Genomic DNA, 25,381 nt, shown 5'->3' on the forward strand with positions numbered 1-25,381 from the left:
TAACTAAATTTTGGGAGCAATGTAGGAATGGTAGAACAAGTAAATATCCAAAAAACAGAAGTAACGTGCATGGTGGAACCACCACTTCTTCTCAGCAAAGTGGATATGAAGAGTGGAGATGACAGGCAAAGTTTCATTTAAATCCATTCGTGAAACTTTCTCAGAAAAGCAACTTCAATTTCAGCCCTATTCAACATGCACGTTAGAATACTGCAACAGCAATACAGAAGGGGCTTGTCTACAAAACCTGGAGGTAGAGTGCTCAGAGATTGGGGCAGAGTGGGAATGAGGAAAAGAGAAAACACCCAGAGTTTCATGGAAATCCAGTAGTGCATTTTCTCAAAAATTGTATGCTGGGGGCAGAGTGGGAAGGATAAAAAGTGAAAATACCGTGTTTCATGCAAATCCATTCATGCATTTTCTCAGAAACTGTATTGGGTTGCAGGTTTTCTCTGTGTGCATAGGGAACAGAACATGCATGGTGGCACCACCACATATACACAGCAAAGTGGGTATGAGGAGAGTTAAAAAGATTCATTGAAATCCATTTGTGGACTTTCTCAGAAAAGGAACGTCAATTTCAGCCCTTTTCAACCTGAATGTAAGAGTAGTGCAAAAGGAATACATAAGGGACTTGCCTAGAAAACATTTAGGTAGAATGCTCAGATGATTGTGGCAGAGAGGGAAGGACATAAGAAGAAAATAATCAGAATTCAATGGAAATACATTAGTGTACTTTCTCAGAAAACTGTATTAGTTTGCAACTTTTATGCCTGATAAGTGAAAGCTCATTTCAGGAAATTAGGAAGAGATTGTTATAACAGAAGCATGGTACATGGTGGATCCACCACATTTTTGAAGAAAAGTGGGTATGAGGAGGAGAGATATTACCCATCGTTTCTTTGTAATCCATTCGTGAAATTTTTGCAGAAGAGGTATTCAATTTTCAGCCCCATACAACCTGCACATTAGAGTAGTGCAACAACAATACATAAGGGGCTAATCTAGGAAACCTAGAGGTAGAATGCTCAGATGTTGGGGGCAGAGTGGGAATGATGACCAGAGAATGTACCCAGAGTTTCATGGAAATCCATTTATACATTTTTTCAGAATACTGTATAACATTGCAGCTTTACTCTGTGTGCACTGGGACAGGTGAATTCAGTGAAATAGAAACAGATTGTTGTATCAGAAGCTCCGTGCATGGTGGCACCACCATGTCTTCCCAGCAAAGTGGGTATCGGTAGGAGAAATTATACCCAAAGTTTCATTGAAATCCATTCGTGAACTTCTCATAATAGCAACCTCAATTACAGCCATCTTCAACCTGCACGTTAGAGTACTGCAAGGGCAATACATAAAGGGCTTGCCCACAAAACCAGGAGGTAGAGTGCACAGATGTTGGGGGCAGAGTGAGAATGAGGAAAAGAGAAAATACCCAGAGTTTCATGGAAATCCAGTCATGCATTTGCTCAGAAAACGCTCTTCAGTTGCAGCCTAACTCTGCGTGCATAGGGAAAGCTCAATTCATGGAAATCAAAACAGATTGTTATAACAGAGGCACCACGCATGGTGGAACCACTACATCTTCGGAGCACAGTGGGTATGAGCAGGAGAGATGATAGGCAAATTTTCATTGAAATCCATTCGTGAAACTTTCCCAGAAAAGCAACTTTAATTTCAGCCCTATTCAGCCTGCACGTTAGAGTACTGCAACAGCAATATATAAGGGACTTGCCTAGAAAACCTGGAAGTAGAGTGCTCAGATGTTGTGGGCAGAGTGGGAATGAGGAAAAGAGAATATACCCAGATTTTCATGAAAATCTAGTCGTGCATTTGCTCAGAAAACACTCTTGAAATCCATTCATAAACCTGTCGTCCTTGCTCCCTCCTCTGTGTGACTGCCTCACCTGTGTGTTTTGAGTGACCAGCCTGTGACCCCAGCATTAGAGGCTCCCCAGGTGATGCAGGTGACTGATGACCCACACACTTGAGAACAAGCTCAGAGCAGATGGCAGAAGGACCCTGCAAGACATGTGGGCAGCTAGGGAGGCCCTGCAAGCTCTAATGGCTCATGTAGTGTCACACAGAAAGCCCAAGGAGGGGAAGGGTCTGAACCCATCTGCCTCCCACTCAGCTGCTCCCCAGGCCTTTGCTGAGCACAGAGAGAGGGTGTGTGGGTCAGCCACTCTCCCTTGTGTCTCAGGCCAGGGGAGCAGGCAACTCCAAGATGGCTCCTGTTTTGTGAGGAAGTGCCTCAGATAAGGGGACCCCAGGAAGTGACCTCACTTCCTGGCAATGGAACAAAGAGAACTTGGAACCCTGGTAGCCAGGCACCCAGAGACTGGGCACAGCCCAGTCTGTTCAGTTGTGTGGAAAGAGTGGTCCAGAGCCATGTGCTCTTTCTGTCTCCCGACGGGTGGTTGTGCAGGCCTCAGGAAGGCCCTGAGCAGGGGCCTGTCCCGAATGTGGAGGTGCTGGGTCAGTGTTCAGCCCCCTCCCGTCTGGCGAAGTTTTAGGAGGAACTGGAGAATGAGACACAGCAGCCCAGAGCAGGTGAGCTTAGGCTAGTTCAGATCCTGTCACTGAGATCCCATCTTGGAGGCCGCAGTCCTTCACCGCTGTGTGTGTGTGTGTGTGTGTGAGAGAGAGACAAAGGGGAGAGAGAGAGAGAGAGAGAGAGGGATACAAAGAGAGGAGGATATCTTTGGATCTCACTTGATGATCTGCCAGCATCATTTGCAGGTTGCCACTGTTTCCATGTTGAAGTGTCCCCTTTGGTGCCCACAGTATGAGGAACAGAGCAAAGCTGCGCCAGGGGACCTGCCCAGGCTGGTGCAGACATTCAAGTTGCTGGTGGTGGAAGACATCATCGATGACATGCAGAGGGGCAACCAGGCCTTCGTCCACAAATTTCTGTGCACCTACCAGAGTCTGACCAGCACCCACAAGCTGATGGAGCAACTGTGCAGAAGGTGTGCCCCTTCTCCCCACCCAGGGACCTACCCCCTCCAGCATGTGTGGGAGACCAGGTATCACTGAACCCTATCACTGTGGAAGGAGGGGCCACAAGGACCACCCTGCCTGAGTGGGTGCAGGACCAAGGAGAAGGAGCCCTGGCAGGTTGGCCTCAGGCTGAGGCCCAGGGCTCTGAGCTTCTCCCTGGGCCTGTTCTCATGCTCTGAGGCCTCAGGAAAGCAGCTTCCACTTTTGGGAAGAAAAGGAAAGTGTACATCGCTTCTGGGAGGGACCCTGATCACCATGGAGCCAAACAGGGACCCCTGGGATGCTTGCGGGCACCTGGACCTGGAGACAGAGAGGCACAGGGTGGTGGGTCTATTCATCTCTCAAGGTAGCCTGTCACTCAGGAGGAGGGAGACACACCTCCCAGCCCTCGGGAGCCCCAACTCTCAGGAAGCTGGTCAATCCCACCAGGCATGTAAGAGGTAAGGGGCCTGTGTTGTAAGAGGTGACACCCACCTGACCTTCTCTAGGGATGGAGACCTCAGGACAGAAGAGGAGGATCAGTTTAACGTGAAGAAGTGAGTGGTCTTTAGTTGGAGAGGGAGGATCCCCTTCTCCAGATGGGGCACTTGGGAGGCTGGTATAGAAGAGGCTGGGCAAAGCCAGGTCCACCCTGCTGTGACTCCCAGCAGAGGGCTTTGCCTGTAGCAGGAAACAGAGGGGAGTTTCAGGGATCCAAGGAGAAGAGGATTGGCCGGGATCCCAGGGTCAGGCCCTGTGAGGACCCCTCCAACACGGCCGTTCCTTCCAGAGCACCCACACTCTCCTGGATGGAGAGTGGACAGAAGCTGGGGGACCACTGGCCACACACATCCCTCAGGATCGCCCTCCCCACCCAGTTGCCCAGGGGCTGCCAAGCCACGCTGAGGGAAGCCCATCATGCAGGGGACCTTGGGAGGGTCCAGCCTGAGGCACCAGGTGCTGACAGCTGCCTGTCCACTCCCACTCCACAGCACCCTCTGCTCCATCATCCAAATGTTGCTGCGTACAAATCCTGAAGACTTCCTGGGGACCCCAGGTCTGAAGACTTTGAGGAGTCTGGACACTTTCCTGCAGGTCACCATGCCTGGGACTGAGCTGAGCCTCCATGTGCATGGACTCCTGGCACAGCTGGGGCACCCTAATCCCAGTGAGTCTGGGCCTGTGACGACACTGGCGTGGATGACAGTGTGAGGAAGCCTTGTGCTGTCCCTACAGGAACTGGTTTTTGGTTCTGAGCCACACAAGCCTGGTGGCCCTGGTCTGAGAAGACACCTGCCATGGGACAGGAGCTGCCTTCTTCTCAGGGCAGGTGCTGGCAGCAACCTGGAAAGGCCCAGGGCAAGGTGGTCATGTTGGTCTATTTCCTTCTGCAGCTGCAGTGCCATCAGAAGTGCCTCCAGCAGATGAGCCTGTTTCCAGCAGCACAGCTCAGGGCCATACCGCTGAGCTGGGGGGAGATCCACCATCCAAACTGGAGAACAGATCCACTGGGGCATCATCAGCAGAGGGAGCCGCAGGGCCTCCAGAGGCCATGGAGACACCTGGGGCCCAGGAGGCAGCTCAGCCGCCAGCCACCAGCCCAGAGGATGTTCACCCCTGCTTTCCTGGGACTGTGGAGGGCGAGACCCGCGTCCACATATCTTGGATTGGAGTCTCCTCCCTCTCTGTTGGCAGCAGTTACAGACACCAAGAAGCTAGAGGGGGAATGTTCAGGAGGAGCCAAGGCAAAGCCCACTCCACTCCTTTGTTCCCAGCAGAAGAGGTCTCTTTCCATTGTCACAGCTCTCCATAGGTGTGTGTCACGGTGACCTGCACTCACACAGCCAGCTCTGAAGGAGCCATACCCATATCTTTGACAGCACCAGTTCACCAGAGGTGGATGTTTGCCCAGCTAATGACAGAGCACTCCTTCCCACCTGTGTCCACCTCCCCTCACAGCCTGACATTATTTAGTGTTCACTGCTACCTTTCCTCCCCTTTGAATGTCACTTTACTCTTCAGAAGTGGACAGGGTGGACGGCTGCCTGGCAGTTGAGGCCCTGCCCTCTCCCCTCCAACCTCCAGGCCCCCAACCTTGCCTGTGAAGACAACCCCACTCAAATGCGGGTCACACCTTCTGATTTTTGCGACTTTATGGTTAACAACCTTCAGAGCTTTGATCTTCCTGAGAGCACATTTGCCTTCTTTATATCTACAAAACAAGAAGTCTTTCTCATAATAAGCAGTGGTCAGGTTTCCAAGTTATAAAATCATACCGCCTGGGAAGAAAGGGCCAGTGGCCTTCTGCTCCCTCACCTTGTCCCCCAGAGCTACGTGTGTGGACAGGGCCCAGTGAGCTGACCTTCGCCCTCCAGGACAGAGTGGCAAGCCACATGGGCACTCAGCCCATGTCTGCCCCAATCCTTGGCAAATATGCTTCACATGTTTTAACAGTTTCCTTCTATTCCTATTGGACTGAGTGTGTTTTTGTTTGGGATGAATAAACATCAGCCTGTGAAGCTCTCTTCACCCCTCCTTTGTGGATTCATTATAAAATGTGTCTTTCCCAACACGCAGCCCCAGCCCGACTGCAGCCTGAGGAACGCAGGGCACCCTGTGCAGTCCCCACTCCCACCCCCGGGGGACAGGTCTGCTGGCGCCTGGAAACCCTCTTCCCTGCCTCACCCATGAGCAAGCATCCCGCTCAGCCCAGCCTGGCCAGCTCTCCACACTTAGGCTGGTGATGACCCTCCTGGGGATCCTCTCCCCAGGTCACCCTCTGGTCTTCCCGTTTCCACAGGCTGAGTCCTGCTGAGGAGGTGGTGTGTCCCTGAGGGCAGTCACCTCCTCTGGGTACTGGCCATGGAGGGAGCGGTGTGCCCTTCAGTCCAGCCACAGGTCCCACGGGTGCTCCTAGCATGGCTGCGGGCTGTGTCCCTCACCTGGTTCTGGTGGCTCTGAGGCTCCAGGATTTGCCCCTGACACACCCGCTCAGGTCTTTGCCCATTCTCACCTGAAGTGGGCTCACTCCTGGGCACCTCTGCAGACTTAAGGGCTCTGTCCCTTGCTGACTGGTGGCTCCCGCTGTCCTGAAGCTGCACACTGACCTCAGAGCTCAAAGTCCCAGTGGATTGTGCCTCTCTGGACGGTGGCCTCCACCAGCCCTGGACTCATCTGCCTGGACACCTTCTCACTCTGCGTGTGTCCTCCCACCTTTTTGGGCATCACTGCTCAAGGTCATGTTGTCCAGTTCACCCTCCTCGCCCCCTCCGCTGGGCGCTGTGTGTTGCCTGATGACCTCAGACCTGTCCCCTGTCCAGCAGACGAGGACGTTCCCCTGATGTCCTCCACAGGCTGAGTGGGGTCTGAGCCTCTCCCTGGGGCCTCACCGCCTGCACCCATCCGTGTATCTGGTGTCACGCTTCCATAAGGGCAGCAGGAGGGTGGGTACCCCAGCTGGGGTCCATGCTCCGTCCGGCGAGGTCCACAGCCTGCACTCCAGCTTAGTGCTGCCTCTGCTGCCACTATGAGCACCCTGGCTCAGGGACAGCAGTGTCACCACCGCTCACCAGTGTGGCAGGGGAATCCTTGGCCATCATCCTTTACAGCACATTGCAGACACCTGACCTTCGACACGTGAATATGGGTTTAGAATCAGCATGTGAGGGTCCCAAAAAGAGACCGTGCAGTGACAATGTGCTGTATGTGCAGGTCCATCTGGCCTGGGGTGACCGCTGTGCTGTGCAGCATCTGCCTAGCCAGAGGGCAGCCTCTGCCTGGCTGTCCCAGTGGGTACACAGCCAGCCCCACTGGAAGGAGATCTGACCCAGCTAGGGCTGCCCATCACAGTCCGAGCCTCGGCTTCCCATTAGCAGATGGCAGACACATTCCCTCTCCAGCCCTTGTGAAGATGCAGCAGGACCCAGTGGGCACTGCAGACCCAGGCTTCTCACCAGCTTCATGCAGAAGCTCCTGCTTAGGCACTGCCTGGGGGTCCTGAGCTGCCCTCCGCTGAGCAGAACACCCAGTGCCAAGAACCTTTTCTCCTCACGGCCTTGGAGTGATGGCCCATTCTCCCGGATCCAGGTCCTCTCCACTGGGCTTGCAGCCCGGGAGGGCAGCACCTGCTTCCCTCAGACACCTGGCTAGGCCCTGGCCAGCGGCAGGCTCCATGCCGCCCAGGCACTCTGCAGACTGCAGCAGCTATGGGCAGTGAGCAACCACCGAGCGATGGTTTCGCACAGTGTGGGACCAGCATGGGCGGCTCCCTCACCCCTCTCCACGTCTGCTGATGGGTGCACAGTGCCATGCTTCTAGAGACCTGGAGGGCACCTCCCGCACTTGAGCTCTGAGCATGACCCAGTCCATCTCCTGGGCACCGCCAGCCTTTCAGCACCTGTGGAAGCCCCTACTGCATTGTGATGCAAATTTTTTTATTGCAATGAAATTATTAATTAGTAATAAAATTTCATGCCAAGCAGGGCACAGTGGCACATGCCTGCAGTCACAGCAGCTTGGGAGGCTGAGGCAGGAGGATCATGAGTTCAAAGCCAGCTGCAGCAAAAGTGAGCTGCTAAGCAACTCAGTGAGACCCTGTCTCTAAATAAAGTACAAAATAGGGCTGGGGATGCGGCTTGGTGGTTAAGCGCCCCTGAGTTCAGTCCATGGTACCAAAAAGAAAAAAAGAGAGAAGAAAAATTTCACGTGGACTCATGGAAAGTGACAAGTCAAACCTTGTGCCAGGCTGTGCCACCCTCTGCATTGTGTTCTGCAGATAAAGTCCCTAGCAAAGCAGGAAGTTCCTGTTGGGGAGGACACACACACACACACACACACACACACACACACACACAGGTCACCCTGGGGAATGTGATATAGAAGCTCCGAGGAATGAAGCCTGGGAAGGTCATTGAGGATGCCTGGTACTCAGAAGAGCCTGTCTTCCCTGGGGCAGTGCCCCTGAAGGTTAGGGGTGGAAGATCCAGGGTCAGGCAGAGCGGATGTCTCTGGAAATTTCATCCCAGTTGGACCTCACATTCCTCAGCTGTGAAATGGGCCAGCAGCCCGCTAACAGGGTGGTAGGAACACAAACTGAATGTGGCAGCCTGCGCGAGCCCCCTACCCAACTTGTTCTAAATAAGGGCAATAGCCTTTCATCTGTGGAAGACACAAGGCGGAACTGGACGGGTGGAGGAGTCACGTTCAAGAAGCATGTTCATCTCTTCCAGAGTGTAATGCAGGCTGGGTGGAGGCTCAGTGGTAGAGCACTTGTCCAGCCTATGTGAGGCCCTGGGTTCCATCCTCAGCACCACAGGAAAAAGTAAGTAAATAAACAAACAAATAAATCAATGAATAAGATAAAGTATTGTGAACCCAGAGGTGCTTCACCATGAGCTGCTTCTCCACATTGTTGGCGTGTTTCTTTTGAGAGGATCTCACTGATTTTCCAAGGCTGCCTTTAAATGTGAATCCCTGCCTGACACCTCAAAATGCTGCAAGGCAGGCCTGTGCATAGGCCCAGCTATGTGGAACTCATCACAGGACTCAAAATTGGGCCTCAACCTTTGGGGTGGACTCTCAGTGAGTGTCACTGTTCAAAGTGATTCATGCATGCTAGATGCTGGGAAGGTCCTTGGAACACAGCCACTGAATTCACCATGAGCCAGGGAGCATCTTCAGGACTAGGCCTTTGAGGATGACCCTTTAAATGTCCCTGGGATTGTCAGACTCAGAGCCCCAGGTGTGGCCTGCCTGACTGAGGGAAGGTGCTGTGGGAACGGCCCACTCCTGCCTGCTACTGCACGGCTCTGGACGCTCGGTATGTGAGGGATCCTACCAGAGGACACCCTGACACATGGCCTCAAAAAAGACAGTGCACACTATGAATGTGGCTGACAGATCTGACTTTATTAGAATGTTAGAGACCAGACTCTAAGGGAAATGACTAAATAGACTCTGTTCATTCCTGAGCGTGTCAAATAGCTGATGACTTCTCTGATCCTCATGACCCATGATTCTGCATTGACAAATTCACCTGCACCCTGATGTTTGTTTGTAACCCCCAAATCAGGGATGATGGCATCTTCATGATCACAAAGGGGCCAAAGCCATTCTGAGTTTCCCACTGTCCATTTCACCAGCTGAGGTCAAAGGACACAGTGTTCTAGCTTCTTGTTTCAGTCTAACACAAAATGGTCTGTTTCGTGCCACATTTTTGCATTTTGAGTTTTGGGTTGGTGATCACACTGTTTGGGGTACCCCCAGCATATGAAGTACTGGGAAGGCTGTGATTTGCTTCATGGAGACAATATGCATGTTGACCTTCAGTTGGGCATGCCTGACAGGGCTGCTGGTCATGAGTCCAGCGTTAGTAAATCAATAATCACCTAGGACAGATGAAGCTGGACACCCGAGGAATTTTCAGGAAGCAGGTTTATTTAAGCTGCAGCAGTCCAGAGAGGCGAATGCCTAAACATCTCTGAACCCCGAGTCTGGAAATTCTTTAAACTTAATACTCAGTGGGACAGTTACCTGTCCATGGGTGGATACATAGCAGACACTCTTCATCCCATATTCTTAGGCTACACAGTGGTGTCACACGTTTTTTCTGCAAACCTGGCATTTACAAGCAACAGGAATCTTCAAACCACCCAGAGCTTTCTGCAGAATTCCTGAGAAATCCTCTCAACACTTCTTGTAAAAATCCTCCTGACAAGAAGAGAAGCAAGGGTCTTTTTGGTGGGTGTCCCTGGTCTGCTTCAATACTATAAGTGGAATAAATTGTGCTTAAGAGAAACACATATGAAACAAGGTTATGAACTGATCACCTGAAAATGTAGAGACCCAAGGCTGGCAGGAACCTTGCCCTTCATCTCCCCTTGGAAGGCTAGCTCAGTATTTCCCAGTTCAGCCTATGTTTTGACTTTATGGGACTTGGGTTCCAGAGAAAAGGAAAGTCAAGTGTGCTAAGCTTCAGTCAAGGTCATCTGTGCTCACCCAGCTCTCCATCCTTCCCCCACTGTGGCAGGGGTCAGGACTTTCAAAATGGGCTCCCTCAGTCCATGCACAGGGGAGGGATGCACCTTTTCACACCCATACAGCCAGGCATGGCCGCGTGACCTGCTTAACTGATGACCTGCTAGCAGGATTCATGTGGGTTGCATCCAGGTGACAGCAGAGCTTTCATTGCCCATCCAGTCTCGCTCTGCTCTGCTCCCATCGTGGCCTCGAGGCACAGATCAATATGGTGCACCCATCAGCTGGGCCTCTGCCTGCCCACCCGAGAGTCATGTGAGAGACATGACTGGTATAGGGGATGGTTAATAGCCAGCGTATCTAAAGAACACCCACAACTCACTTTTTTAAATTTTTAAGTTCTTTTTAGATATCCGTGACAGTAGAGTGCATTCTGACACATCACACATACATGGAGTGTGACTTCCTATTCTTGTGGTTGGACATGGTGTGGAGTTTCACTGGTCGTTATTCATATATGAACATAGGAAAGTGACGTCCCATTCATTCCACTGTATTTCCCATTTCCATTCCCCTCCCTTCCCTTTATTCCCCTTTGTCTCATCCAATGGACTTCTATTCTCCCCCTGCCCGTTATTGTGTGTTAGCATCCACATATCAGAGAGAACATTCAATCTTTGGTTTTTTGGGACTGGCTTATTTCACTTAGCATGATTGTCTCCAGCTCCATCCATTTACTGGCAAATGCCAACATTTCATTATTCTTTATGACAGAATATTGTGTATATATGGCACATTTTCTTCATCCATGCATCTGTTAAAGGGCACCTACATTGGTTCCCTAACTTAGCTATTGTGAACTGAGCTGCTATAAACATGTTTGTGGCCGTGTCACTAGAGTACGCTGATTTTAAGTCCTTAGATTATCAACCAAGGAGTGGTATAGCTGGGTCAAATGGTGGTTCTATTCCAAGTTTTCTGAAGAATCTCTTCACTGGTTTCCAGAGTAGCTCCACCAATTTGCATTCCCATCAGCAATGCAGGCGTGCACGTTTTTGCCCACATCCTCACCTGTTGTTACTGGAGACAGGGGTCTGCTGAGAGTGAGGACGAACGAGGTCTTCCCAGTAAACAGACACCAGAGACCAGGCTCGGAAGGCACAGATCTAATTTTACATAGGATTGTACAAGACATATACGGGCACATTTTCCAATGAGGTTAAGATGCTTGTTAAAACAATAGAACCAACCTATGGGTAAACTATACGTTGTACTAATGTAAACAAACCAAGTATCCCTAAGTGATTCTGTCCAGCAACAATGAGAGGCAAAGGACTGAGGGAAGGCAAGCTCCAACACCCAGCAGGAGGCGAGGCAGCCAGTCCAGCTCACCCCACAGCTTGCTGTGATGCCTGCTGAGCGAGGCCTTCCCTCAGCTCCTAGCTCAGCCTCAGTAACTGCAAAGACCTACAGTCCATGGCAAGTCCTTACCATTTCCTCAGTCTCTCCATCCAGACTGTTTGGTTTATTTAAACCAGGCATCAGAGACTGCTGACAAATAAGCTTGAGGAATGTTCCCTACACTCACCAACATTTATTGTTACTTGTGTTCTTGATAATCGCCATTCTGACTGCAGTGAGATGGAATCTCCGTGTAGTTTTAATTGGCCTTTCTTTAATCGCTAGAGATGTTAAACATTTCTTCATATATTCGTTGACTGATCATATTTCTTCTTCTGTAAAGTGCCTGAAGAAGCCCTACAACTCAACACAACTCAATTAAAAAGAGGGAGGAGGACTTAGATAAACATCCTCCAAAGAAAATAAATGAGCTGTCAATATGCACATGAAAAGATGCTCAAGATTAGTGCAGATCAAAACCCCAATGTGTTGTCACATCACATACGACCAATAGATTTGTAAATATTTTAAAAATGGAAACTAACAAGTGTTGGCAAAGAGAGAGAGAAACTAGAACATCTGTACACTACTGGTGGGAATATATAATGGCATGGCCACTGTGGAACAGTCTGGAAGTTCCTCAAAAAGTTTAACAATTACCCTATGATCCAACAATTCCATTCCTAGGCATATAGCAAAAAAAAAAAATTGAAATGAGAAATTTAAACAGTTATATTGTACACCAAGTTTCATTGAAACGTCATTCGCAATGGTCAGAAGATAAAAGCAACTGAAGTTCCATCAGCAAATGAATAAATCAATGTGTGTGTGTAAATATACAAATACACACGTACACAATGGAATAGTGAGTCAGCCAAGAAAAGGAAGTTCTGGCACATAGTCCTACACAAACTTACCTAGCAAACATCGTGTTTAGGTGAAAAAAGTCAAACACAACAGACAAAACACATGATTTCACTTCTATGAAATATCTAAGCTGGGCAAATTCAGAGACAGAAAGTAAATTAGAGGTCACTAGAGGTGGAGGGGGATGGGGGGCTTTTGTATCATTTGTACAGTTTCTCTTTGGCATGATGAAAGAGTTTTGGAAAGAGCGAGGGGTGATGGGTACGCAGCATCGTGAACGTGCGTTAATGGCACTGAGGTCTCAGTAGATTTGACATATAGTTAGAATAGCAAATTTTAATAATATGTTATTTCAATAATATGTTTATATATACTACATAAAATATATATGTTTATACATATGTCTCATAAATATAAAACATTTACATATTATATAGAATAACATTTTAATAACATGTTAATAATATACATTTACCACAATAAAAAATTGTAATCAAAATAAAATAACCCACGATGTGAAGCCAATAGGATGTTGGTGGTATATGTTATGGTGGCATAATCCAGCTCATCCTAACCAAAGTTTTCTCCTGTCTGATTCTCTAAAATGGCATAAAATAGGGCATTTAGAGTTTTGTGGCCATCTGTAACCTTGAACATTTCATTCATCTTTTGATCTTTTAGAACAGGACAGGCCAACTACTGTATACATAATTCTTTTTAAAAATTTAATTAAATTAACTATTATTATCATTTTTATTGTTATTATTATGGTACTAGTGATTGAACCCAAGGTCTCTTGATCACTGGGCCACATTTTGCAGCCCTTTTTATTTTTTATTTTGAGACAAGGTTAGCACCTCGCTAAGTTGCTTAGCACCTCGCTAAGTTGCTGAGGCTGGCCTCTAACTTGAGATCCTCCAGCCTCAGCCTCCTGAGCCCCTGGGATTACATCCATGATTCTTTGAAACTTAGTGGGTCAGGGCCAGTTATTGAGGCTGAATGTACCCAGTGGTCAGAAATCCCTATTTCTTCATGTGCAAGTGAGCTTCTTAGTTGTCTCACTTTCTTGTGGCCTCACAGATTTCCTTTCCATTCACAGGTAGAAATGAAGCCTCCGTCAATGAGCTGCAGGCAAACAAAGATCGCTGTAACCTCGGGTGTCATTTAAAATGAGTTTCCAAGGATGTCCTCCCTCGGCAAGTTCTCATTCATCCCTGGAAGGAAGAGTTCCCTCTCTGGATTGTAGCATGTGTCATTATGCATCACTTTGGACAGTTAAACTTTGCATGAGTCCCAGGATTCCTTCTGTTGTTGATCTCTTATTCAAATATTTTGGGTGTGATGTCATGAAACTGGGCTTATTGATTTTATAGGAGAGAGAAGAGCTAATTATGGTACATGTGACATGCTGAATCAAAAACAATGATTTAAAACACACAGAAGCCGTGTGGGCAACACCTAAGGAGTCCACAGAAAAAAGAGGTAGCCCAGAACTCAGATGTCCACAGAGGACACAGATGGCCAGGCACCGCCTCCTTTCTTACTGACAGATCCGGATTTTATTCTGAGTAGCAATATGGATTAATTAGTTACACTAAGGATTAATTTCCCCAGCTTCCCTAGTTGCAAGGTCTGGCCAAGAAGTTATAAAGAGGGGCGTTTCAAGATGGCGGACTAGAGGGTAGCTGCATTTCATGTTGCTCCAGGACTCAGGATTCAAAAGAGGAGAAATTGAGAGACCTGGGACTAACTCAAAGCAGCCGGGTGAGTCTCTCCCATTGGGGAGGTGTCCCGGATGGGACGGTAGTCCCGGAACGTAGATAACTTTGTGAAGTAGAGCTGCCTGGCAAGACATCCCTCCCCCCACTGGAGCAGTGAACTCGGACAACTGGGAGCGTCGTAGAGGAGGCCGCTCAGCACAGCGCTGGGACTCGGAGCAACCACTGGGGCTCCGGTGGCTGCCCAGGGGAGGAGCAGCGAGGAGAGCTGTGTGGACTCAGAACACCGGGACCTGCCCTGAGGAGGAGGAGGAGGAGGAGCGAGGCCGCTTGGATTCGGAGTGACTGCACCAGAGCTACAGGCGGTTGCCAGAGAAGGAGCTGCGTGGTGAGCTGTTTGGACTCAGACCACTTCTGAACACCGGGGCCTGCCCTGAGGAGGAGGAGGAGGAGGAGGAGGAGGAGCGCGGCGGGTCGTTTGGACTCGCAGTGACTGCATTAGAGCTCCAGGCGGCTGTTCAGAGGAGGAGGTGATTGGTGAGTTGTTTGGACTTAAAGCGACCACTCCTGAACACAGGGGGGCTGCCTGGAGGAGGAGCGCGGTGGGTCGCTTGGTCTCGAGTGGCTGCACCAGGGCAGCTGCACAGAGGAGGCATGCAGCGGGTCATGTGGATTCAGAGCCACTCAGCAACTGCTCCTGAACACCCGGGGGATTACCTGGAGGAGGAGGAGGAACGAGGCGGGTCACTTCGACTCAGAGTGATTGCCCAGGGCTACGGGCAGTTGGTGGGAGGAGGAGGCATGCAGTGAATTCCTTGAACTCCTAGTGACCGCACCAGAATACTGGGAGGCTGTCCGGAGGAAGAGGCATGTGGCGGGTCTCTGGGACTCAGAGCGATTGTACGGGGCCCCAGGTGGCTGCTCAGAGGAGGGGCCGCATAGCCAGGTGATTAGGTGCAGAGCAGGGTCCCAGGATCTAGGAGGCTTCTTGGTGGAAGAGCTGCACAGAGACACGCTTAGGGGGGGAGCGAAGGTTCCAGGACTGCAGGCAGATTCTCTGAGGAGGGGCAGACTAAGGAGATTCTTCTGCGAAGGGTAAGGCTCCCAGGCCAAGGAGGTAGGGCCAGGCCCCTGGGAACATAGCAGAGGAAGGCAGCCCAGCCCAGGCGGTAGCTGTAAATTGAGGGGAACCTCTAGGAGGGGAACTGACCAGTGAGACCTCCCCACTGGGTGAGTCTTCCCTGCCAGGTGAGGTTTCCCCAAAAGGACGGTAAAACCAGAGACACAGGCCCAAACAGGTCTTGCCTCATCCCGCAGCCTAGTTCCCCTTTGGATGACCATTGGTCAACAAGTGGAGGCACCTCTGCCCACTAGCAGGGAATATACCCCACCTGGAGGCCACCAGTCCTAGAGAGGCAGTTTCCTTTTGGAGCACTGCATTATCAACTTCCTCCAAAACTTCAGCCTACTGAAGGCTAAGAGGGTATATATATATATAGAAATCTTCAAGGGCATTGTAAGTCAATAGAGGAAATCTGCAACATATCAGCGGTCCACTGATACCTGAGCAATATAAGAAAACAAGGAAAGAAAATGCCGCAAACAAATCTAGATGTTACATCAGTAAAACTCAATGACAGCATGGCAGAAGAAATGACAGAAAAGGAGTTCAGAATGTACATAATTAAAATGATCAGAGAAGCAAATGATGAGATGAAAGAGCAAATGCAGGCATTGAATGATCGCACCAATTGACAGTTAAAAGAGCAAATACAGGAAGCAAAAGATCATTTCAATAAAGAGTTAGAGATATTGAAAAAAAAAACAAACAGAAATCCTTGAAATGAAGGAAACAATAAACAAAATTAAGAACTCCATAGAAAGCATATCCAGTAGAATAGAAGACCTGGAAGACAGAACCTCAGACATTGAAGACAAAATATTTAACCTTGAAAACAAAGTTGAACAAACAGAGAAGATGGTAAGAAATCATGAACAGAATCTACAAGAACTATGGGATATCATGAAAAGGCCAAATTTAAGAATTATTGGGATTGAGGAAGGCCTAGAGAAACAAACCAAAGGAATGAACAATCTATTTAATGAAATAATATCAGAAAATTTCCCAAATCTGAAGAATGAAATGGAAAATCAAGTTCAAGAGGCTTATAGGACTCCAAATACACAAAATTACAACAGACCCACACCAAGGCACATTATAATGAAAATACCTAACATACAAAATAAAGACAGAATTTTAAAGACTGTGAGAGAAAAGAACCAAATTTCGTTCAGGGGGAAAACAATACGGATATCAGCAGATTTTTCAATCCAGACCCTAAAAACTAGAAGGGCCTGGAACAACATTTCTCAAGCCCTGAAAGAAAATGGATGCCAACGAAGAATCTTGTACCCAGCAAAACTTACCTTCAAATTTGACGATGAAATAAAATCCTTCCATGTTAAAAAAAAAAGCTAAAAGAATTTACAAAAAGAAAGCCAGCATTACAGAACATTCTCCGTAAAATATTTCATGAGGAAGAGATGAAAAACAAAGAAGCAATTCAGCAAAGGTAGGAATTTTCCTAAAGGAATTGTGAAATAAAAGAGGAACGAAGTTGTGTCAAATAAATAAAAAAATAAAATTTAAAAAATGAACCATATGACCAGGAAACCAAACCATATCTCAATAATAACCCTGAATGTTAATGGCCTGAATTCATCAATCAACAGACATAGACTGGCAGATTGGATTAAAAAGAAGGATCCAACAATATGTTGCCTACAAGAGACTCACCTCATAGAAAAAGATACCCATAGACTAAAGATGAAAGGATGGGGAAAAACATATCATGCACATGGACTCAGCAAAAAAGCTGGAGTATCCATCCTCATTTCCGATAATGTGGACTTCAAGCCAAAGTTAGTCAGAAGGGATAAAGAAGGTCATTTCATACTGCTTAAGGGAAGCATAAATCAGCAAGATATAACAATCATAAACACCTATGCCCCAAACAGTGGCTCATCCATGTATGTCAAACAAATCCTTCTCAATTTCAGAAACCAAATAGACCATAACACAATAATACTAGGTGATTTTAACACACCTCTCTCACCATTGGACAGATCTTTTAGACAAAAATTAAACAAAGAAAACATAGATCTCAATAACACAATCAATAATTTAGACTTAATGGACATTTATAGAATATACCATCCAACCAAGACCGAATACACTTTCTTCTCAGCAGCACATGGATCCTTCTCTAAAATAGACCATATATTATGCCACAAAGCTAATGTTAGCAAATACAAGAAAATAGAGACACTAGCATGTATTCTATCAGATCATAATGGATTGAAGTTAGAAATAAATGAAAGAGTAAAACACAGAAACTATCCCAACATCTGGAGATTAAACAATATGCTATTATATGATGAATGGATAACAGAAGATATTAGGAAGGAAATTAAAAAAATTCTTATAGGTAAATGAGAACAAAGAAACATCATATCAAAATTTCTGGGACACTGTGAAAGCAGTACTTAGAGGGAACTTTATTTCATGGAGCCCATTTAATAAAAGAAGTAAAACTCAACAAATAAACAACCTAACACTACAGCTCAAAGCCCTAGAAAAAGAAGAACAGAACAGCACCAAAAGTAGTAGAAGACAGGAAATAGTTAAACTCAGAGCTGAAATCAATGAAATTGAAACAAAAGAAACAATACAAAAAATTGACAAAATAAATAGTTGGTTCTTCGAAAAAATAAACAAAATTGATAAACCTTTAGCCACACTAACAAAGAGAAGACGAGAGAAAACCCAAATCACTAAAATTCGGAATGAACAAGGAAATATCACAACAGACAGGATTGAAATACAAAACATAATTAGAAGCTATTTTAAAAATCTATACTCCAAAAAAATAGAAAATTTCAAAGACATCAACAGGTTTCTAGAGACATATGAATTGCCTAAACTGAACGACGAGGACATACACAATATAATTAGACCAATTTCAAGTACTGAAATAGAAGAAGTCATCAAAAGCCTACCAACAAAGAAAAGTCCGGGACCAGATGGGTTCTCAGCTGAGTTCTACAAAACCTTTAAAGAAGAGCTCATTCCAATACTTCTCAAAGTATTCCATAAAATAGAAGAGGAGGGAACCCTCCCAAACTCATTCTATGAAGCCAATATCACACTGATACCTAAACCAGACAGAGATACATCAAGGAAAGAAAATTTCAGACCAGTATCCTTAATGAACATCGACGCAAAAATTCTCAACAAAATTTTAGCAAATCGCATACAAAAACATATTAAAAAGATAGTGCACCATGATCAAGTGGGTTTCATCCCAGGGATGCAAGGATAGATCAACATCTGGAAATCAATAAATGTAATTCATCATATCAATAGACTTAAAGTCAAGAATCACATGATTATTTCAATAGATGCAGAAAAAGCATTTGATAAAATACAGCACCCCTTCATGCTCAAAACACTACAAAAAATAGGGATAGTGGGAGCATTCCTTAACATTGTAAAGGCCATTTATGCTAAGCCCATGGCTAATATCATTCAAAAGGGTGAAAAACTGAAAGCATTCCCCCTAAATCCTGGAACAAGTCAGGGATGCCCTCTTTCACCACTTCTATTCAACATCGTTCTTGAGACTCTAGCCAGAGCAATTAGACAAACCAAAGAAATTAAAGGGATCCGAATTGGAAAAGAACTCAAACTATACCTGTTCGCTGATGACATGATTGTATATTTAGAGGAACCTGGAAATTCCACCAGAAAACTCTTAGAACTCATAAGTGAATTCAGTAAAGTAGCAGGTTACAAGATCAATGCTGATAAATCCAACACATTTTTATACATAAGTGATGAATCTCCAGAAAGAGAAATTAGGTAAACTACCCCATTCACAATAGCCTCGAAAAAAATAAAACATTTGGGAATCAATCTCACAAAAGAGGTGAAAGACCTCTACAATGAGAACTACAGAACACTAAAGAAAGATATTTAAGAACACCTTAGAAGATGGAAAGATCTTCCATGTTCTTGCATAGGAAGAATTAATGTTGTCAAAATGGCCATACTGCCTATAGTGTTTTACAAATTCAATGCAATTCCAATTAAAATCCCAATGATGTACCTTACAGTAATAGAGGAAGCAATTATGAAATTCATCTGGAAGAATAAGAAAACAAGAATAGCTAAAGCAATTCGTAGCAGGAAGAGTGAAACAGGGGGTATTGCAATACCAGATCTTCAAATCTACTACAAAGCAATAGTAACAAAAACGGCATGGTATTGGTACCAAAATAGAAAGGTAGATCAATGGCACAGAATAGAGGACATGGACACAAACCCAAATAAATACAGTTTTCTCATACTAGACAAAGTGCCAAAAATATGCAATGGAGAAAAGATAGCCTCTTCAACAAATGGTGCTGGGAGAATTGGAAATCCATATGCAACAGAATGAAACTAAACCCATATCTCTCACCATGCGTGAAACTAAACTCAAAATGGATTAAGGACCCTGGAATCAGACCAGAGACCCTGCAGATTATAGAAGAAAAAGTAGGTCCAGATCTTCAACATGTCGGCTTAGGACCAGACTTCCTCAACAGGACTCCCATAGCACAAGAAATAAAAGCAAGTGTCAATAACTGGGATAGATTCAAACTAAAATGCTTTCTCTCAGCAAAGGAAACTATCAGCAATGCGAAGAAAGAGCCTACAGAGTGAGAGAAAATCTTTGCCAATCATACTTCAGATAGAGCAGTAATCTCCAGAATGTATAAAGAACTGAAAAAACTCTACACCAAGAATGCAAATAATCCAATTGACAAACGGGCTAAGGAAATGAACATACACTTCACAGAAGAAGGTCTACAAGCAATCAACAATCATATGGAAAAATGTTCAACATCTCTAGTAATAAGAGAAATGCAAATCAAAACCACCCTAAGATTCCATCTCACCCCAATTAGAATGGTGATTATCAAGAATACAAGCAACAACAGGTGTTGGCAAGGATGTGGGGAGAAAGGTACACTCATACATTGCTGGTGGGGCTGCAAATTAGTGTAGCCACTCTGGAAAGCAGTGTGGAGATTCCTTAGGAAACTTGGAAGGGAACCACCATTTGACCCAGCTATCCCACTCCTTGGCCTATATCCAAAGGACTTAAAACCAGCATACTACAGAGACACAGCCACATCAATGTTCATAGCTGCTCAATTCACAATAGCCAGACTGTGAACCAACCTAGATGTCCTTCAATTGATGAATGGATAAAGAAACGGTGGTATATATATATATATATATATATATATATATACACGATGGAATATTACTCAGCCATAAAGAATGATAAAATTATGGCATTTGCAGGCAAATGGATGAAATTGGAGAATATCATGCTAAGTGAGATAAGCCAATCTCAAAAAGCCAAAGGATGAATGATATCACTAATAAGTGGATGATGACACATAATGGGGGGAGGGAAGTGTTAGTGTTAGGGTTAGAGTTAGGGTTAGGGAGGGGGGCAAGTATGGAGGAAGGAAGGACTGTATAGAGGGAAAAGAGGGGTGGGAGGGGTGAGGGAAGGGAAAAAATAACAGAATGAATCAAACAACATTACCCTATGTAAATTTATGATTACACAATGGTATGCCATGTACAAACAGAGAAACAACATGTATCCCATTTGTTTACAAAAAAAAATACATTATAAAAAAAAGAAGTTATAAAGAGAAGTTTGTTAGATCTTACAGGATTTAAATCTCTAAGTGCTTTTGAGTCAACTGGGAAGTAGCCCTTTTGCACTTCACTTGACCTGTATTATTCTTACCTGGAATATGAATATGATGGCTGGAACTCCAACAGCCATTTTGCAATTTTGAGAGATGGTGATATAGAAATGATAGGAAGGCTTAAATGCTTGAGATTCTTACAAAATACCAAACCATCCCTAGACCACTACACTCAGGTTATTACTATCAGCCCAATTCAATTCTAATTTCCGGTGATGTTATTTTCAACCATCAAAATAGTAATAAAAATGATATGACAATCATATAAAGCCTTATAGTTCACAGTGTATTTTTACTCTCTCATAAGCTTTAAATTGCCACAGTATCTCTGTGAGATGAATTCGCTTATTTTAGTTTTAGAGGACACCAAAACCCAGAGAAGTTAGGATAACTTGACCCAAGTTGTAGACTTTGCATTTTTCATAATCAAGACTCAAACACTGAATATCCAATACACTTTTTGTCTCCTATCCTATGAGTAAACATTAACTGGGATTATTCTCAAGTGGCCATCCAAAACCACAAGATTTTTAAATTTTTTCAAATTTTATGTGAGGATAACTCGCCTCCTAGAATATAGTTTGAAAATCATATGCAGCTTTAAAAAGAAGGTTTTTCAAAGGCTGGATGTTCTCTCTGATATGCAGATGCTAACATTAAATGGGGGGTGGGGAGAAGAATAAAAGTCCATTGGATGAGACAAAGGGGATTGAAGGGAAGGGAGAGGATGCGAATGGAAAGACAGTGGAATGAAGGGGACGTCACTTTCCTATGTTCATATGTGAACACACGACCAGCGAAACTCCCACCATGTCCAACCACAGGAATGGAGAGTCACACTCCATGTATGTACGATGTGTCAGAACACACCCTCCTGTCATGGGTATCTAAAAAGTGCAAGCAATAAATAAAAATAGTATAAAATAAAGAAATTTTAAAAATGGGGGGGGCAGTTATGGCTGAGTGCAGTGGGTGCATTCCTGGAATCCCAGTGACTCAGTAGGCTAAGGCAGAAGGCTCACAATTTGTGGAGGCCAGCCTCCATAAGTCAGCAAGACCTTGTCTCAAAATAGAAAAGAGCTGGGGATGCAGCTTAGTGGTAGAGCACCCCTGAGTTTTGTTGAGATTTGAGATGGAGTTTCTTATTTTTCTTCTGGGTGGAGAACTCCATTTGCCTTGCATCCACTTTAGAAGAGGAAACTCGATACCTTAAAATCATACCTAAATGATTCCAAGTGTTATGTAATGCCAGGGGATTCAGAAAGGAAACAGGGAGGGAGAAAAGGAAAAGATAAACAGAGGATGGGAAGACTCTGGGGAGAAGGGAATGTGCTGGCCTGAAGGGTGGGAGACGCTGGCAGCCCGGGCAGGAAACTGGCTTCAGGAGTGCTTCGCTGGGGCTCTTGAAGAGAGAGGTGGAACCGGGCGGCGTGTCGTTGTTGTCCTTGAAGTGCTGCTGAGCTGCTTGATCCCTGTTTACACCATGTCCATGGCTCTTTTTCATCTTTTAATACAGTTTGCCAAAGACACTGACCCACTTGCGTTTCTGACAGTGACATGCTAAAGCCAGCTCATCCCACCTTGCAGAAGGTCCACTGTCAGGAGTTCTGTCCAGCCGCTTCTGAAACACAGGCATTAGAAGATGCCACGGGGTGTGCTTATCTCTAAACTGCATTCAGGACAACAGCGATGCATACTCGAGATTCACTGCTCCCCACAGACCTGGCCATATGCCACCCTTACCCATGCCCCGAGATGGTTCTATCTGCTGTCCCAGTGTGGTGGCAGGCTTGAAAATCCCAGCCCACACCCCATGGTGCCCCGCTGGGGGCTCACAGCCAGCCACAGAGGGAGCGGACCCCATGGGACCTGGCCAATGTCCCCAGCCACACTTGATTTGTTGTTCTGTTGATCTCTTGTGATGTTTTGTGTCGGCCCCTTAGGGCTTTTGCATTATTTTCAACTTTATTTAGTAGTCATTTGTCTCCTCAGGTCCATCACTCCCCCACAGCATCACCTCCTTCTAGCTCAGGGTAATTCCTGGTTGATATGTCCATTCCCTGAGAGCCATCCTCAGTTCCTTGCAGAGTAGATGGTAGAAATCTGCTCAGCTTCCATAACGGAGCACCACAGATGGAGCAAATTCAACAGTGGACATTGATTTTCTTACAGATCTGGAAGCCAGATGTCCAAGGTCAAGGTGCTCCCGAGTCGGTTCCTGGTGAAACATTTATTCCTGGCTCTCAGATGGTCACTTACTCATTGCATCCTCAACGTGGCCTTTTCTTAGTGCAGGCTGGCTCCTGGTGTCTCCCTCCTTCCTTCCTTCCTTCCAGAGATTGAACTCAGGGCCACTTGACCACTGAGCCACACCCCCAGCCCTTTTTATATTTTATTTAGAGATAGGGTCTCGGTGAGTTGCTTAAGGCCTTGCTAAGTTGCTGAGGCTGGCCTTGAACTCGTGATCCTCCTACCTCAGCCTCCCAAGCTGCTGGAAATACAGGCATGTGCCAGCACACCTGGCAGAAATATAGGTTTATCAGTTTTATCACTATTAACATTTTGATTGGGACATTCTTTGCTTGTAGGAACTGACCTGTGCATGGTATGGGGTTTGGCAACAACACTGGTCTCTACCCATAGATGACAATAACGCTCCCCGCTTTGATAACCAAAACCATCTGCAGACATTGCCAAATATCCCTTGGGGTCAGTGGCACCCCCAGTTGAGAAACACTGGAGGAGAGTTAAGGAAAAATAGGGTGTTGATTTATTGGGACAATCAGTGAAGGCTCCTCTGATACAGTTATCATTGAGCAAAGTCCGGAAGAAGTGAGGACAGGTCCCATGGAAATATCTGGAAGAGGAAGGTTCCAGGAAGAGAAGATGGCTAGTGCAAAGGTCCTGAGGTAGAAGGAATAATGAAGATGGCACAGTGAGCGAAAGACTGGGCAGGAGGAAGGTAGTGAGGGATGTTGTCAGCCAGTTGATAGGGAGAAGGTCATGATGCTGTTAGTCAGGGCTTTGGCTTTGAATCCCCAATGGATTTGGAGCAGAGCAATGACATGTCCTGGTGTAGATCAGATTGTTCAGATCGGATTGTTCTTATCACCCAACAGAGACTCCACTGCACAGGCACAAAGATCAAGGGCCAAAAGGTCAAAGGTGGAGTCTAGGAGCAGACAGACAATAATCCATGGAAGCATTTAGGGTCTGAAAACCTGGCTGGGAAAAGAATCAGATTCTGGATACGTCTGGAGCCCTTATCAGACAAGATTCACTGTTGAGCTGGGCTAGGTGGCGCCCTGTCATCCCAGCAGCTCAGGAGGCTGAGGCAGGAGGATTGCAAGTTTGAGGCCAGCCTTAGCAACTTAGTGAGGCCCTCAGCAACTCAGTGAGACCCTGTCTCTAAATAAAAAAAAGGACTGGGGATGTGGCTCAGTGGTTAAGTGCCCGGAGTTGAATACCCTGGTACCATAAAAAAACAACCAAAAAAGATTTGCTGTTGAATTAAACATTGACTTAGCAAAAGAAAAGATTCTGCAAGGATTTTGAAAATACATCGGGTGGGTTTTCATTTCTGATTTCAATCCCCATCCTGCGGGAGTTCAGGCTTGGTGGAAGCATTGTGGAGGCATCCAGCCTCAGACTGTTGCTTCCTAAATTGCTTCCTGAGCAAACCAATTAAGATCATAATGACAACTTTCTCCTAATGCTTAGTTAATGAAATTCAGACAGGTAGGGGTAAAGGAGCCAGTGGGTCCCTGGAAGCAGCGCGTCCCCTGGCTGAGAGCCGCAACGCCACCAACTGTCCTCCAGGGCCTCGCCTGGGAACCAGCTGCATGTTCCCTAATCCCCACCACGCCCACCAGCTCAGGCCGCCTCGTTCAGTCTCTGCAGAGCCTGCGCCAAGGGTGCCCCAGGGCTGCCGACCAGGTTGGGGTACGTCAGCCAGGCTTCCCGGCATCTGAACCGCAGGTGAGGGGAAGGCCCATCTTCTCAGGAGCCACTGAGTTCAAGTGGCTTTTATGAGACCTTCCAGAAGCTCAGCTCACTTGGAGGTTCATGCTGCGGATCCTTTGCCTTGCAGTCAGGTTTGCCTTCCCATGAAAACTGGTGTGTGCTGAGGTGTGGACCAAGAATACCGAGTTCCAGGCTGGGCGCACACCTGTCATCCCAACTTGCCCGGGAGGCTGAGGCAGGAGGATCGTGAGTTCAGAGCCAGCCTCAGCAACATAGCAAAGCCCTGTCTCTAAATAAGATATAAAAAGGGCCAGGGGTGTTAGCTTGGAGGTAAAGTTCCCCTGGGTTCAATCCCCAATACTAAGAAAAAAAAAAAAAAAGGAAGAAGAAAGGAAGGCCAAGGGCAATAGCACAGGAAGGAACCTGGGCTTCATTACACCACGGAGCCACTGTCCTCTAAATTTCTCAACTTCTATTACCAGTTTAAAAAAAAATCTTTTTACAGTCTTTCCATATAGGAAGCCAATGGAATTTTTTTTCTTTTTTTTTTTAAGTTGTAAATGGACATAATACCTTTATTTTACTTGCTTTTTTTTTAAAGTGGTGCTGAGGATGGAACACAGTGCCTCACTCGT

General features: G+C 46.3%; 2 protein-coding genes across 2 annotated transcripts in view; one reads left to right on the plus strand and one right to left on the minus strand.

Moving 5' to 3' along the window:
• The first annotated feature begins 2,391 nt into the window (after window positions 1-2,391).
• The window catches only part of LOC306646612 (uncharacterized protein), a 111,488-nt gene continuing 88,498 nt past the window's right edge, over window positions 2,392-25,381 (plus strand). Inside the window, exons 1-3 of the mRNA XM_079115248.1 lie at window positions 2,392-2,556; window positions 2,746-2,975; window positions 3,978-4,153. Coding sequence (XP_078971374.1) covers window positions 2,395-2,556; window positions 2,746-2,975; window positions 3,978-4,153 — 568 coding nt within the window. The 5' untranslated portion in view covers window positions 2,392-2,394. The remainder of the gene's footprint in view (window positions 2,557-2,745; window positions 2,976-3,977; window positions 4,154-25,381) is intronic.
• Window positions 2,956-25,381, minus strand: part of LOC306646624 (uncharacterized protein) — a 280,420-nt gene continuing 257,994 nt past the window's right edge. The window contains exon 2 of the mRNA XM_079115258.1: window positions 2,956-3,666. Within this exon, the coding sequence (XP_078971384.1) occupies window positions 3,361-3,666 (306 nt within the window). The 3' untranslated portion in view covers window positions 2,956-3,360. The remainder of the gene's footprint in view (window positions 3,667-25,381) is intronic.

Source organism: Sciurus vulgaris (assembly GCF_902686455.1).
Source record: "Sciurus vulgaris genome assembly, chromosome: 16".
NCBI classification, from domain to species: domain Eukaryota; kingdom Metazoa; phylum Chordata; class Mammalia; order Rodentia; family Sciuridae; genus Sciurus; species Sciurus vulgaris.